The sequence below is a fragment of the Emydura macquarii genome, unplaced genomic scaffold (assembly GCF_026122565.2).
Source record: "Emydura macquarii macquarii isolate MOO-44397 ecotype Brisbane River unplaced genomic scaffold, CSIRO-AGI_Emac_v2 contig_561, whole genome shotgun sequence".
Taxonomy (NCBI): domain Eukaryota; kingdom Metazoa; phylum Chordata; order Testudines; family Chelidae; genus Emydura; species Emydura macquarii.
The window spans coordinates 9,771,707-9,787,293 of NW_027130698.1; the positions used below are offsets into that span (position 1 = coordinate 9,771,707).

Genomic DNA, 15,587 nt, shown 5'->3' on the forward strand with positions numbered 1-15,587 from the left:
TGAGCTCCAAGTCTGATGCTGTGGCCAAAACTACTAATGCGATCCTTAGATGCATAAACAGGGGAATCTCAAGTAGGAGTAGAGAGGTGTTTTTACCTCTGTATTTGGCACTGGTACAACCACTGATGGAAAACTGTCCATTTCTGGTGCCCACAATTCAAGAAGGATGTTGATAAATTCTAGAGGGTTCAGAGAAAAAGCCACAAGAATAATTGAAGGATTAGAAAACCTACCTTATAGTGATAACTCAATCATCTCAATTTATTTAGCTTAACAAAGAGACAGTTAAGGGTGCTTGATTACAGTTTATAAGTATCTACATGGGGAACGAATATTTGATAATGAGCTCTTCAATCTAGCAGAGAAAGGTATAACAAGATCCAGTGGTTGGATTTTGAACCTAGGCAAATTTGAATTGGAAATAAGGTGTACATTTTTAACAGTCAGATAATTAACCACTAAAACAATTTACCACAGATTCTCTCTCACTGACAATTTTTAAATCAAGACTGGATGTTTTTCTAAAAGATCTGCTCTAGGAAATATTTTAGGGAAGTTCTGTGGCCTGTGTTTTACAGGAGGTCACACTAGATTATCACAATGGTCTCTTCTGTCCTTGGAATCTATGACTCTATATCAATAGCTTAAGGGTTAAAAAAAAATTACCGTAATGTTATAAATATCCCCAAACCTATCGTTAGAAACACAGGAAATCCAGAGGTTAAGATTATATATACAAACATGTTAAGTTAAGGAAATGCACACTTAAGGCACCCAAATGATTGATTCTGTCCTGTAGGGATTCAAATCGATAATCATACAATTATGATTAAGGTATTTTAATGTTTGTTTAATGTTTGGTAGATAGATAAACATCGGTTTTACTGTCATTCCCCCCTCTTCCTCCCCCAATGTTTGCTGTCACTAAAGCTCAATGTAGTGACAGAGTTTCCTCCTATGGGGTCACTGTCTTTCCAATGGGCAGCTATACGTCATTCCCACAGAAAACTTTGGAGAAGGGTGTTGGCCATTTTTAATTCTTTCGGAATTCTGTGGGATAGAATATTATTTGTCGGTACCCTCTGAACAATACACTTTCTCTTATGAAAAATAATGGCAAATAGATTTTTAAAAAAATCTTCAACTAGACGTTATACTAGATGCCAGTGTTCTGTAACTCTCTTGGAAGTTTGATGTTTGTTTTATTCCCTTACTTTTCTTTATGATAAAAAATGGTCTGGCACAGTGCTACATTTCTTAAAGGACCCATTTTTTAAACTCTTAAACTAATTAATTACTTGTCAATTCTCAGAAAATACATTTTGTACTCAAAGACTAAGTGCTATCACTCTTAGCATAGTGGTTGAACCACTGTTTGAAGTGCAAAACTAAACTAACTTTACATTTGGAACTGCAACTGGTACTTCCACACTAAAGGTGGGAGGGAGTATCATATAAAGCTGTAATATAGTAGGTATGAAAAATTGTTTAGTAATATGCAATATTGAATCCAATATTCTTTAAATAGTCATTAAAGAAAGAAAAAGAAAATCTATGATTCAATGTGTTAAAACTAATGATTGTTAACAGTTAAAGAGGGAAGTATGAGTCTCTGCTTATCTTTCTTAGATGAGGAGGATATTTTTATAAGATCAACTTGAGGTGAGATGAGTTTTAAAATAATTACAAATGTTTTGAAAACATGTTAGAAATAATCTTGTCAAACACTTCCTAAAAGAACTGTTTGTTCTATTATTACTTATTGTTCTTGTTCAGCTGATGCATATTTTCATTAACATAAGGAAAACCAGACATATTAACTTTATAACAAAAAGGATGTATGTGTAAGTGTATGTACACACATGCAAGCATGATTTCTCAACTTGCCTACTTGCATATCTTGCTATGTGAAGTGCAAGTAGACATACTGAGAAATCAAGCGAGCCTTAGGAAAAAATTAAATAAAGGGACATTGTCCTTTCTTTCTTTTTCATCATATATTATAAACGTTCTTTATCAACATGGGACAAGGATGTAGAAATATGTTGCGCACACTATAATTCCAGTCGCATAAGCTGAAGATCAAGTTCTATGATCTTAGCATCTCTTGCTGCTACTTAGCTTGCCAGTTTATATTCAGTTTGATTATTTTTTACCCCACTAGACATTCTTTTGGTTTCTTATTTCCAAAGTTTATTATTGTCCAGGATCCTGAGCTTCAAAGGAAAAATAAATGACGTGAATTGAAGTGGCACTGTTTAGTTCATAGAGGAGAAGAAGAGAGAATACATGAGAGAGGTGTATAAAATAATAAATGACACAGAAAGTAAATGAGGCTCATATATAGGTTCATATATTTTAAGGCCAGAAGGGACCACTGTGATAATTTAGGCCAGAGGTTCCCCCCCAAAATTCGTTGAACCCCCTCTCCCCACCCCCTTATAGATTCATGTGCCATGTTCACAGCCTCTTTCTAAGGGGGTAGGGTGCTCTCTACCCATGGAGTGGAGAGAAGGGATGCCCTGTACCCATCTTGGAGGGGAAGGGTGACAAGTACTCTCAGGGACTGGAGTGGGGTAGTCATCCCATGGCTGTTGAGAGACCTACTTCTCCCTGTAGCAGTTGGGCAGTCTTGGCTGCTGGGACCCAGGTCCCTGTCCATCTCACTCCCCATCCCTGAGTCAGGGGAAGCGAACAGGATTGTGCCAATAGGCTGGGGTCAGATAGGGAGCAGACTGCATCCTGTGAGTACTGACCCCATTCTGGACAGAGCCCCCTTCCAACCTCAGCCTCCTTAGGTTCTCACATTGTGCAATAATCTTGTTGTGTCCCCCAAGTGGCGTGTGCCCCACAGTTTGAGAACCTCTGATTTAGACAAACTTCTTGAATAACACAGACCATAGAATTCACTCTTTGTCACAGCGCAAGAATGAAGGAATATTATGTGAAAAGGAAACACTCTTTCCACAGGGCCCAGTTAACCTGTGGAACTCATTGCCACAAGAAGTCATTGAGGAGAAGTGCTTAGCAGCATTCAGAAAAGGACAGTTACATGGATAAAGAGAACATCTGAAAGTCCTATTAATAAGGATTGTTTTAAAAACCAACCCCATACTTCAGAGCATAAACCAATTTTTGAGTTAGGGACGAATGTATTTTGTTATTCCATAACAAAGAAATAAAATTTATTTTAATAATAATAATTAGCTATATATTTTATATAATTATATGAATATATATATATAATTATATAATTGAATAATATTTTAATTAAATTGAATAAATTTAATAAAATGTATTTTGTTATTCCATAACAATTCCATAACTATTCACTTCAGGGGTTTCATGCATCTTCCCTGGGCACATTTGGTGCTGGTCACTGCCGAAGAAGATATAATACCTGTACTAGATGGAACACTGATTTGTCCAGTATGGCATTACTTATGTTATTATGCCTAGCTGGCCTTCAGGATTCTCTCTTAGTGATAAAATCCACATAATGTCATTATATTGGTCCCAGCTATCCATGGGTATCACTTGTCTTTTCTTATCTGTGTTGTGGGGTCTGGTACCTTTATCACCTACATCAGATCCCTTGACATTTCAGTTTTCAGTAAGTTGGGAATAAATGATACAACATCCACAACCATGTTGTTCTCTGAATCCATATAATGTGGTTTCTCTTAGTTTTTTCTAAATGCATCTAATACATTGTTCTATGTCACTTTTTGGCTAGGTTAGGGAGTTATAAAAACTGTTTAGTCCAGATGCTGGCCTTTCCTGTGTTATCCCCCTTTCTCCACTCTGTCAGTCTTTCCCCTTACTCCCATTGCATCTGGCTTACCTGACATTTCTCCAATCTTTGTTTCACCAGAGGATGATATTTTTGGTTTCAATCTTTCTTCCTTGCAAATATTCCCACACCATAACTTGCTCACTACGCTTCACTGAAAAGAGGAAAAATTAATATGACTAGCGCACAATGATAAGTTCAGTAGTTGTTATTTAGAGGCATTATTAACAAATTGAAGCCTGTTGGTTTGCACATAACAAGTCAGTAACTTACTGCCTCAAAAGTGTTTTTTTTAATTAGAATTCCACAAAAACTGCAGTTTTTGGCAGAAATAGATAAAAATGACCATATTTAACAGGTATATTAAATGGCTGTCAGAAATGGCTCTATATCCTTTCTTTTCTTATCACATTTCTTGTGCCTCTTGTGGATTTGGGATAAAATCATAAACTGGAACTTTTCCTTACCTCCTCATGTTTAATGTGCCTATGTGATCAATTGACCTATGTGGAATTGTTGTGAATTAAAAAAGCAGAATAAAAATAAAAATAGGTATTTCCTCCTACCCAGACATGTAATTAGTGCTAATTTGTGCCCCATAATAAATGCTACTATGCTGCTAGCAAAAAACAAACAAAAAGAAAAAAATGCTGCACTCTGAATATGTTTTGAGATAAACTGCCGTGATGAAAAAGACACTCACACGTGTAAGTGCAAGAAGCCACACTTTAGCTCTTAACACACATGTACTTCTAAACTGTGAAAATATGGAAGCAAAAGGTTATGATTCATATGTCAACACTTAGCTTTTTCATAAGAATTCTTTATTAGAATATCAAATACTGTGGCTTATTCCAGGTACTCCCCTAGATCTTGATTTAAACCACTAGTAGCACTCTAACTCTAGAAGCAGTGATATTTCGCCATGTATCATGCACCTCTACTTTCTAGTTCTAAATTGCTTACTTATATCTTGTGATGGGTCCTTCAGTTTCTCATAAATTAATAAGGCATCTGTGAATATTTGCAAGCAGGTATTAGAAGTCCTAGTCTGTTCCAATACAGGGACTGTAAAAAAGAGGACAGATAAAGCAAGTTATTTTTCCTTTAGAATGCTCTTCCAATATGAAGCAAAATATTATTAATCTGGACTGCCTGCTACTTTCATTTACCATGTAGCTGCTCATGGGATTACAGGCACAAAGGTTTCATAAATTTCAAATGAAATATGAACATTTGTTGTCAAAATATTGTTAAGCTATAAAAGCTCTGCTAGTAGTTGTCCTGCTTTTTTATTGTAACATTTATATCCATGGGCATTAGTGTGTTCTTGGGTATGAAGGGGAATTTTTTCACTCCCACTATCAATTTTTTCTTGATTTTCATTCAGGTGACAGATATCAGGGCAGGGGATTGGAATATATATATTCATTTTATATATATAACTCTTGCAGCCCCTCTCTGTGATTGTGGCATTACAAGGGCCTTATCTAAGTAGCTATAATACAGTAGACAGACTTACAATCTATGTACTGCCAGGGGAAGACATAGGGGAGCACCGCTTCACCCCCTTTTCAGAAGGCTATGGTTGCCTTGTCCGCTTTCCCTCTTTCTCAGAGAGTGGCACTCTGTGTTGTACTCAGCCTGGTGGTGATTTGATGACATGGCAATTTTCTGCAGGCATGAGAGAAATCAGAGGCAGAAAGATAGGGAAGGGGCTTTGTCTGGATGGTTATACATGGGCTTAAGGCCCAGATTTAAGTATGGGTGATTAGAATTAAATAGCAAGGCTCCAACTGAGAAACTGTTATGTATGTGAGTGACATTCTTGTAAATAGTCCTAATGAAGTCAATAGGACAATTTTTGTTGATAATATTATATGCATAAGTGATAGTGGTACTAAATAGCTAAATCTACATTTAGGCACCTAGTAAAGTATCTAAAATGGGTGTATTTATGAGCCTAAATATGGATTTAAATGTCTATTTTAGGCACCCAAATTAGAAAATTGGGTTCAGAGTGTCTTGTTAGTATAAAGACCAGATTGCAGGATTTCGAAACTATTACTAATCTGCATATTATTTATAATAATATAATAAATCAATGCTATTTGGAATTTCTGTTAGAAGATAGGTACAAATGGTTTAAATAGTCATTCATTCTTTGTCTAAGCCATCAGAAGGGTATATTTACCGTGAAAATGATTATGCCATGTTAAAACTGTGTAATGGTAAGCAGACACTTTTGAGTGCTGATGGGTGAATTCTAGAAATGCTCTATTTATTTTCTCTCTATTGACTAGTTGCATTCAGGCAAGACTGCCAGTGCGCTGACTTGGAAAACAACTGAGACTGAACAATTTCAAACCATTGACATTATACTGCTTCATTTGTGAACCGCATTGCTTCTGCATGCACCAGTTACTTTTTTATGGAATGCTTGCATGTTTAGGAAGCTTTGAAAAACAAGTGAGATGGAGGATATCTTAAAAAAAAAGAAAGAGAGAAAGAAAGAAAAAGCTGTCCATTTTATACATTTTGCGTTATTGTGACCACTGAATAAAAAAAAATTGACAATTTTAAATAATAGATTTATAAGTTTTTAGGTGATTTTATTTGCATGTGTTCTAATGTGCTATAAAAAAGTTTATGGATTTAAAATTTCTCCATGGTGAGTATTTCCAACTCTTGAAACAGTATCATTTCCAGCATGTTGCCTTCAATGCAGATTCTTGTAATGTTTTCTGCAACGGAGACAGTATAAGAAGAATGCATGAGAAATTAGTCTGTCTTATCTGAAAATATAAAACATCCAGGCTCTAGCTCAGTCTAGGCATGTGTCTATCTATGTAAAGATATAAAATGCCCAGACTTTAGTTCAGTATAGGTATTTATGTAGGCTGTTGCTTTTTCAAGTTTCTCCTCTACCAATGCGAATCAATTCTTACCAGCAGCTTTTCTGATCTCCAGAATGGAATCTCTCTGAAATGGAGATCTCCACCCGTTCCAGAATGTATGCCAATATAATGTTGGACCTGTACTCACTTTCACTAGGGACTAAGATAAATTCTGTAAGTGGAATTACACTGGAGACACAATCAGAATTTTAGAAGGATTAGCAGTGTATTAGGGCTGAGCTCTGCACAGAAACCAGAGCTGTGATATGAGCAGCCCTAATGCAACTGTGGACAGGAATTGCTCTCCTGCACAGCTGCTTTCGGACTAGTCACACTTTAGCCCAAAGTGACCTTCTATCTGGCACTAACCCATGTTTAGTGTTTCTCAATTATTCCCATGTCAAATCTGCGAACTGTTTGAGAAACAAAGACTTCTCAGAGTGGGGCCTGTGCCTCAGAAATCCAACAATCTCTGAGAGCTAGATAAGCTCTGGCCTTTCTTTTGCTGTGGAGCTGAGTGCCAGGTATAGCAATGCAATGAAATTATTTTTTCAGAGTAGCAGAGTTACAGGTAAATAATTATCCTTCCCACCCACCCACCTGCAGTAGTTGGCAGCTCTGCAAAATGAACCTGTAATGTGAAAGTCAAGTTAGCTTCCCTTCTTGTCACACATCATTATCAATGATAAAAGTTCTGTTGAACCACATTTGGTTATATGCCCCCAGTGACACCTTGCAACCAGAGTGCTTTCAGTGATTTGTCACAGATGTAGACGGTTGGAACTTAATGAAAAATTCGGATGATGACGCACAAGAAGTAACAGAATCCAGGTTACCGTCTCAGAGCTATATGGCTTCTCTAATGAAGAGTAAAAAATGAGAATGGGACAAGGGAGAGGGAGCATGTCTTTTTGTCACTAAGTAACCAGATATGATTCCTTATATGCACAAGGGACAGATGTATTGCAGGAGAAAGTGCTGTTTTTATCAAGACACTTTTCAGAGCAAAACAACGCTTTTATTAAAAATGTTGGTTTTGCACCACATGCACCTGTTGTTGTCATTTGTTCATCTTCCCCCCAGAATAACATATACCAGTAAATAGTCTGAAGAAATGGGATGGGAGAGCAGTGGCCCCGCTAAACCGTGTAAGCAAACAGAGTAGACATTATGCAGCACCTTAAATATTGGAACCAGTTTTATTGAGAGAGAGAATGTAGGTGATAACATCAGAGTTTTCCCCTACTCATTTGGAAAACTACCAGAATTATGAGCCCATTACCAGCATAGGGCTTGAACTCACCACCTTCTGGTTTAGAGGTGAAAATGCTACCAGCTTGGTCATAATGGAATCAAAGAATAACTGCTCTCTTTATCCTCCCTGTCCTTTTCCCAGCTTTTCCTACTTCTTGTTTATATGAACGAAATATGTCTGTCATGAATAAGTTTGTTGCTTGCTTAAGTCAGTTACGAAAATAGAATCATTTTGTGCAGTTTCATGCAGGCTTTCATTACTTGAAACCCTTGGGTGGTTGGCTGCATTGGGGATCAAAGGCTCTAAAAGCATGAGCTTCTACTGCCTCTACTAAAGCACCCAGCTTGTTCAGCTCCAATGTGGTAGCTGACTCATTACCCTCCATGTGCTTCCCACTAGAAAGGTACATACTGTATAAGTGTGCGTTTACACATAGTAATTTCCTATTACTTGCATGTAAAATTTCTTAACATCTACTTGTAGAATAAAGACTTTCATTTCAAGCAAGACAGGGGGTTCATCTGGCTTTGCTCTGACATGAGAAAGGTATTTACACATCTCTGTGACATACAAATCCCCTCTAATTGTATTCCTTGTCTTTGCATTTATCCACCTGGCTGTTAGTGATTGATTCTTGTGCATGCTTACATCAGTTCTTGTCTGGCCTAAAGCACATTGACCCAAAATAACTGTCCAGTAGAAGAACCAATATTCAGCTGACTCTGTTCTTTCATTTAAATCACTCTGGTAAAGACCACAAGTCGGGTTTACCCTTCAACAGCCATTGTTATGGTTCTTTCTCTGGTGCTGGATACCAATGACCAAAAGACTTTCCCATTTGGGATAATGCTTTATATTTTGCTAATACTCTATATTATCCCTAGACTATAGCTCTCAGCTCCATCAGTTTAAAGGAACTGTTTATGAAGTCCATGGCTGTCTTCCTCTCTCTGGTTTTGAGAGACAGCCCAGATATATTTTATCCCTTCCAAATATGTATATTCTAATATCCTCCTTGCTTAATTCACACACACTCCATAATGGTTTAAGAAACAAAGAGCATTAGAGAAAGAAAGGGCAAGCATGAACTGAAAGGCAAATATCTTCTTAAAATATGTAGAGGCAGTATTTAACTTCGATTAGTGGATTGAAACTCCTTTAAAATACGAAGATGAACTACCCATTTGACCTCTTGTGAAGTTATATAATTATTTGAAAAGATTTATCTCAGTGTCATTTCATAGTTTTCTCCTGCTAGTTCCAATCTCTTAATTCATATTAAAAAAAAACCACACCAAAAAACAAAACAAAAAAGAAACCCACTACCAACTGGCTGGCTGGTTATCTGAATGTAGAATCCACTGCTGAAAAGACTCTAGCCCTCCTGTTAACACAGTACTTTTATCCAGTAATCACAGCCTGCGGGAGACAAAATAACAATTCATCTGGAAAACAAGATTAACTCATTTAAGTTAGGCAGTGATCACAGAGAGAAACTCGTCGGTGTTATCTGTCTGAACGAAAGCATACAGATTTGAGGGCCATTCTGGTTCAGAGGGTCTATGTAGCAGGCCCAGCTTGTTGAAAGTAATTGGACCCTGTCAGAGTATGCCTTTGTGTGATATGGATATTACAATGGAATTCTATTAATCTCTGACAAATCCTCTCTCATCTGATAAAGATCGTATACCTCTTTTCTTCATTAGAAACACCTTACTAACCACTTTCATGTGTGTATTGGTGTCCTGAGCATCTGTGGTTGTGTCACAGGTGAAAAGTAGTATCAGTCTTTTAATATTTTTGCCTTAAAAAAACTGAAATAAAATGAAGTCACCCAGAGTGCTATTTTATATTGATTTTTGTTAACACTCTTTCCTACACTTTAATTATGTTCTTTATGTAAAGAAGTGGCATTTATTTTTTCCTCAATAGCACTATAAAGGCTTTTTTTTATTGGTTTAAATTCTGTTTACTTAGGTATTGCATGTACATGTTAAGCAAAAGGGAATTGTAAATAGTATTTAGAAGACTAAAAGCTAAACAAAATTAAAATAACTCAACTTTTCCTCTCTCAATGAAATTTTATTTAAGACCTGTCTCTGTTCCAGTGGTCAGGTGAAGCATAATAAATATGTTTATGGAAGCTGCATTTTGGAACATTTTAAGTGGAGCTGGGCAGAGAACGAACTCCATTTTGATAATTTTTAAAGCCATCTTGTGCTCTTAGTTGACAGGCAGGTTTTGACAAGGTACTTCTATGTTCATAGCACAACATCTTGAGGATATTTGAAAAGTGAAGGTTCAAAGGTGGGAAAATCCACACAAAGGATTAATTGTTCCATCTTGTCCCAATTATACTGAACTCTATACAGTTTTAAAATGGGCTTTCTTTGTGAAAGAGGTTATTCACATTCATATTTGAACTTGTTGCCATTCATTTTAATAATTTGTTTAGAGCACTACAGATGAATTGCACCTATTATAGAAACAGTCTGTAAGAAAAAATGTTTTAAACCTCAGTAGAATTAATGGGTTTCTGATTCATTATTCTTTTTCATTATTTCTCTTGTGGTAACACCCAAATGCCCCAGTCAGGATCAAGGCTGATTGTGCTAAACACTCTTGAAACACATTGGAAGACATGGGTCTTGTCTCAATGAGCTTATCATCTACAGCCCAGATCCTCTAATGGATTCCATGTAGATGTACCCTTTTGCAGAGCCCTGGTGACTTTAGTGAAGATCAAAGGCTAATTTAAGGAGAGGAAGGACAAGAGGAACAGTAGTCAATGCCAAGTTGCCATAGGATAGGTATGTTCATAGCTTGATGATTCTGAGTCATTTCCGTTTTTTGTTTTGATTTGGGATATTTTGGGGTCACTTTCCTAGCCAATGGTAGTTGGCTGATTTCTTGTAGTTTTCAAGGCAGAGGTGGATCTTGGTGAAAAATCTGAAGGAGAAGGAGAGTAGTAGTATTAAATACTAGTTCCTGACACACAGGCACTTCCAAAAGAAAAGGGTATTTTTTAAAAAGTGTGCTTTTTCCATGAGGATTTCACATATAAATCTGGAGAAACAGGTGTCACACTATATTGTGGAATAAGGAAAAGACAGGCAGTGATTATTTATGGGTAATAGAGTTTGAGCACTGACTGTAAAAGGGGAATTGGGGAATTCATGGACACATAAATGACCATGATGTTCAGTTCTGTGTTTGTACTTCCCCTAGCCCATTGGGGTCCTGGTCCATGCCGACTGCTATGGTAATACAAATAATAAATAGTACTACTACTAATAATAATGAAAGGATGGGTTACAATATATGCAAGATGTGCAAGAGAATTTAGAATTTTTCACTTACAAGACTTTTCTTTTCCAAATCCTGACCAGACTCGTAGGGACCAAAAGTTATTAATATCTAGTCAACAACCTGTGTGAAATATGGTTGCAGTCCCCACTATATAAAATTAGAATTAGCTGATGCTAATTGGCCCCCTAGTTAATAGTCTCATCAGAGACACCAACATGAACAGCCATGAGGCTGAGCGATCATCTAACCATAGTTAGAGAAAGGCTAACTGTGAGTCGGTTTATGGAAGCGTGCACTGCTTCTGCTGCCTCTTATCTGTCCTATTACCTGTCCTGTGCCTATACAGAAAGCCTCGGTCTCCAAGGAATTGGAGGCTTTTTGTTTGTTTGTTTTTAGTTCTGAGTAACTCACAGTGCTGTTGACGTGAAAGTTTGGATAATGCCAGCTTGAAATATCAAGTAAAGCTTTCACTTTGCTTGACTCTGCTGGTTGGCCAAACTGCAAATTTAGAGTGAGAACCCATTAAAATGCGTGTTGTGTGCCTGGGACTGAAAATGTAGAAGTTCTTCCCCCTAGAAGATACCAGTATTACTCATGGGGTAAGCGGGAAGCATTAATTGTCTCAGATAAAAATGTGAAAAGATTATTAGCGGGTTATGTTCCCTGAAATATTATCCAGTATTGCTTTTAACACATGTTCAAAAATTCATAAGCAGTTATTCACACTGAAAAAGTTGGAATCTCTGTTTGAAACGTACTATAGCAAAGCTATGTTTACCTCCAATTTCTTTTTTGGGGGTGGGAGGAGAGTAAAGTGACAATTTAAAAAATCAAAAGCATCCATCCCTTTATCTTTAAAATATAACCTGTGCAATATACCTAAGTCTCCTTCATGGTAATGTACACACATTTAGCAGTAGAGAGAGACATAGTATAAAATCATTCAGACAAGTTAGATGGAGTTTGTTATTAATAGGTAGATTTTAGTTAGCAAGGGGTGTAACATTTTAGTTCTGGCTTATAATTATAATAATACCACCTTGTAAAATTCCATTCACCTACTCATCCTGAGTAATTTTCCTTGAGAGCTGCATGGAATATCATTAGTTTGTTTTCTGGTTTTGGATTTTCATGACCATCAATCATTTTGGCAAAGGGCAGGTGAGTAGATTTTGTGTCTGGGCTGGTAAATTTTCATGACAATTTTGTGAGCTGGGTAATACCGAGTGCTCTAGACCTCATTTCCTCATATAAAGTCTGGATGAAGTGAACATCATGAGCCATAAAGACATTTGTGGAGGTTGGGGAGCTCTTAATAAATACTAATTAAGAGGAGCCCTCACTACTGAAGCTAGTTATGCCAAGTAAAAATTATATCTAGGGGCAGATATTTGTGTATTTTCACAAACACTTCTTGGAAACAACATGCTATTTGTTATTTTGGCTACTTACCTCACATTCTGACTCTTGAGTATTTGTTATAGCTTAGACTGTGAGTGACCCTAATGCAGAGATTAAGCATTAGAACTCATGTGGGTCTACATACTTGATATTCCTCTTCTTTTCACCCTCTGAGCAGATGGGAAAGAGGGGACAGAAAGAGCTGAGGAGTGAGTGAAACCAAGGCTTTGTCCCCCAACTTCCAAACATGCTGGCAAACAGAGTTAAGTTAGCCTGAGAGCAGGAAGTAAACTTCACCTTTTAAAGGAGTTTACTAAACTAATTCATCCTGGGAACAGTAGGGAAGGGACGGTGATTGGATCACTGTTTCTTCTGCACGTGATGCACCATTCTGTATGGGTCATATGGATGGGTCGTGAAAGATGTATTCATTAAGGTTGACGGGTCTCTAACAACACATGGCAGAGGTGAAGCAGTGGGGAGGGTGGATATCTGTTTTCATTCTCCTGAAGAGGGTGTTCAGCTTTCAAAAGTTAGGGAAATGCTGTAATGAAGGCTGGGTGGAGGAATGAATGTTTTCACGGACTGTGTGGGTGCTTGCTTTTGCAATGGCTGGGATTGAACATTTATTTGTCCCATAAATCTGCAACACAAATTTTAACAGAACAAAAGTAAACTTTAAAAAAAAGAGGAAAAAATTAAATAGATCAATAATTTAAGAACAAACATATCCTCTTAATCTCAAGTTAGTTTTCAACTCTAAATATTGGTCGGCATTAACACGTAAGAGCATTTGCCCTCAAAGGTCGGTATGTGTATGCAGCCATGCAATAATGGATAAGTATTGATCAAAATTATAATGTAAACACGTGTAATGTATATTTCCATTGAGCACAACTGAGACTTTTACATTCAGACAATTTCTTAGCTAAAAATAAAATAAAATTGTCCATACCATAAAAATTCCATACTAAGCTACAGCTTTACAGGATTAAAATGCTTGCTCTGACAACATCAAGATGTACTGAACATGAAAGAATTATATACAAATGTTTGTTATGAACATGTATTCTAATCACATGCTATACAATCTTTAATCATATAGAATACTGACAAATTAACACGTGTGAAATGCATCTTTCCCAGATTTATGAAATCCTGGTCCAATTATAGTCAGTGTAACTTTTGCCATTCATTTCAGTGGGGCCAAAATTTCATCCATAGATTTTAAGACCAGAAGTTTGACCTCTTGCATAACACAGGCCATATAGTTTCACCAAGTGATTCTTGCGTTAAGTCCGTAAATTCTGATGCAACTGGAGCATATTTTATTAAGCTGACATCTACCCGATTTAAAAACAGAATTTCTATCCCATGGGAAATTCTGACATTTTGAAATTTGTTTTTGTCCTAATAGGAATGAAAAGATGAAATATCAAAATTTGTCCCTAAATGGAAATTCTGAAATAAATTGATTCAAAAACATCAAAATGACCATATCGAAACATTTCATTTTAATGTCAAAACATAATATATTATAAAATATTAAAAGTAATATTATAATGTAATGCATATGTTAATATTAATTTTATATTATAAAAGTCAAAAGGAAACAAGAATATTGAAATACTCCATTTTGATTTCAAATCATTTCAGTTTTTTCTGTGAAAAATAGACACAGTCCTCTGAAACATTTTGATGTCAACAAAAGAGCATTTTCCCATGGAAAACTGTGCTCTCCAAAAATGTTGACCAGCTCTACTGAAATATACTGTCTTCTTTCACTAAGCACAGATATCTTCCCATATATTCAATGCACTTCTTGTATTTTTGAACTGTGTTAAATACTGTCCTTCACCAAGATCATAGGTGATTTTTCTCAGAATTTCAAATTAGTTCAGGTTATCGTAAGGTATGGTTTTCATACAAGAAAACGGGCTGTGACATATATAACTCACACTGTTAATGAAGCCATATCAGGATGTCTTGTCACCTCAAACAACTTATCAATATGTCCAGCTATAGGTACTATATCATTTGCAATGAGAAATTATCACTGAGAGTCCCATCTTTCGGACAAAAATGAATATATACAATATATTTGAAATGCACACATTATTTCTGAATCCCTCTAGAGATATTGCATACCTCAATAATAAGCAGCATACAAGCATTCTTTCTTTCTCTTCTATCAGAGGTGGTACTAGCCCATTGGGGCCATAAGCAGGAATATTTTGCCCCCATCCACACAACGCATCCACACAACACATAATCCACACAATACTGCCCGGGGCTCTAAGCAATTGCTTAGTCTGCTTTTATGCCTAGCGCCGGCTCTGACTATATGGTTAAGTTCTTATACGGTGGCCATAATCTTGAATTCTGAGTCAAGTAGTTATTATAAAAAGTCACCAAGACATGATAAATGTCTGAATGAAACCTAGCACACCTCTGATGCAGGGTCGATTGTAAGTCCCAGCCAAAACCACACTGTATATAATAGAAAAATGATTAAAGATTGAGCTTGATGCTTCCTGGGTTTAATTTACTACTAGATTGTTAATTATTTTGATGTCAGTACAGTTGTAGTTATTAAACAACATTTGCATGATGAATTTCATAGGAACACGAACAATTTGTTTACAGAGGGCAGATGTAGTATGGAATAATGTTAACGTGTTGCTTCGTAGCTTTTGTATGTTGTACCAATTAAGTCCCGGAGAAAATGTGTACTTGCAGGACTAGGTTCTCATCTTAGTTATGCCTACGTGAAATTACTCACAGATGTAACAATTTGCAGGATTGGGCCCTAACTTTGCATTTGAAACATGACTTGTTATTATTTACTTATTATTCTTTGATTTTATGACTTTTTGTCACAATGCATAGTCTGTGATGGACGAATTGTGTCTCTGGTAATTCTTCATATTAT

General features: G+C 36.5%; 1 protein-coding gene across 4 annotated transcripts in view; it reads left to right on the forward strand.

Moving 5' to 3' along the window:
- The window catches only part of WWOX (WW domain containing oxidoreductase), a 642,196-nt gene that overhangs the window by 344,447 nt on the left and 282,162 nt on the right, over positions 1 to 15,587 (forward strand). Inside the window, exon 9 of one of the 4 annotated variants that reach the window (XM_067540121.1) lies at positions 6,097 to 6,365. The exons of the other annotated variants lie outside the window; for them this stretch is intronic. Coding sequence (XP_067396222.1) covers positions 6,097 to 6,189 — 93 coding nt within the window. The 3' untranslated portion in view covers positions 6,190 to 6,365. Of the gene's footprint in view, positions 1 to 6,096; positions 6,366 to 15,587 lie in introns of those variants that run through there. 4 annotated transcript variants of the gene reach the window in all.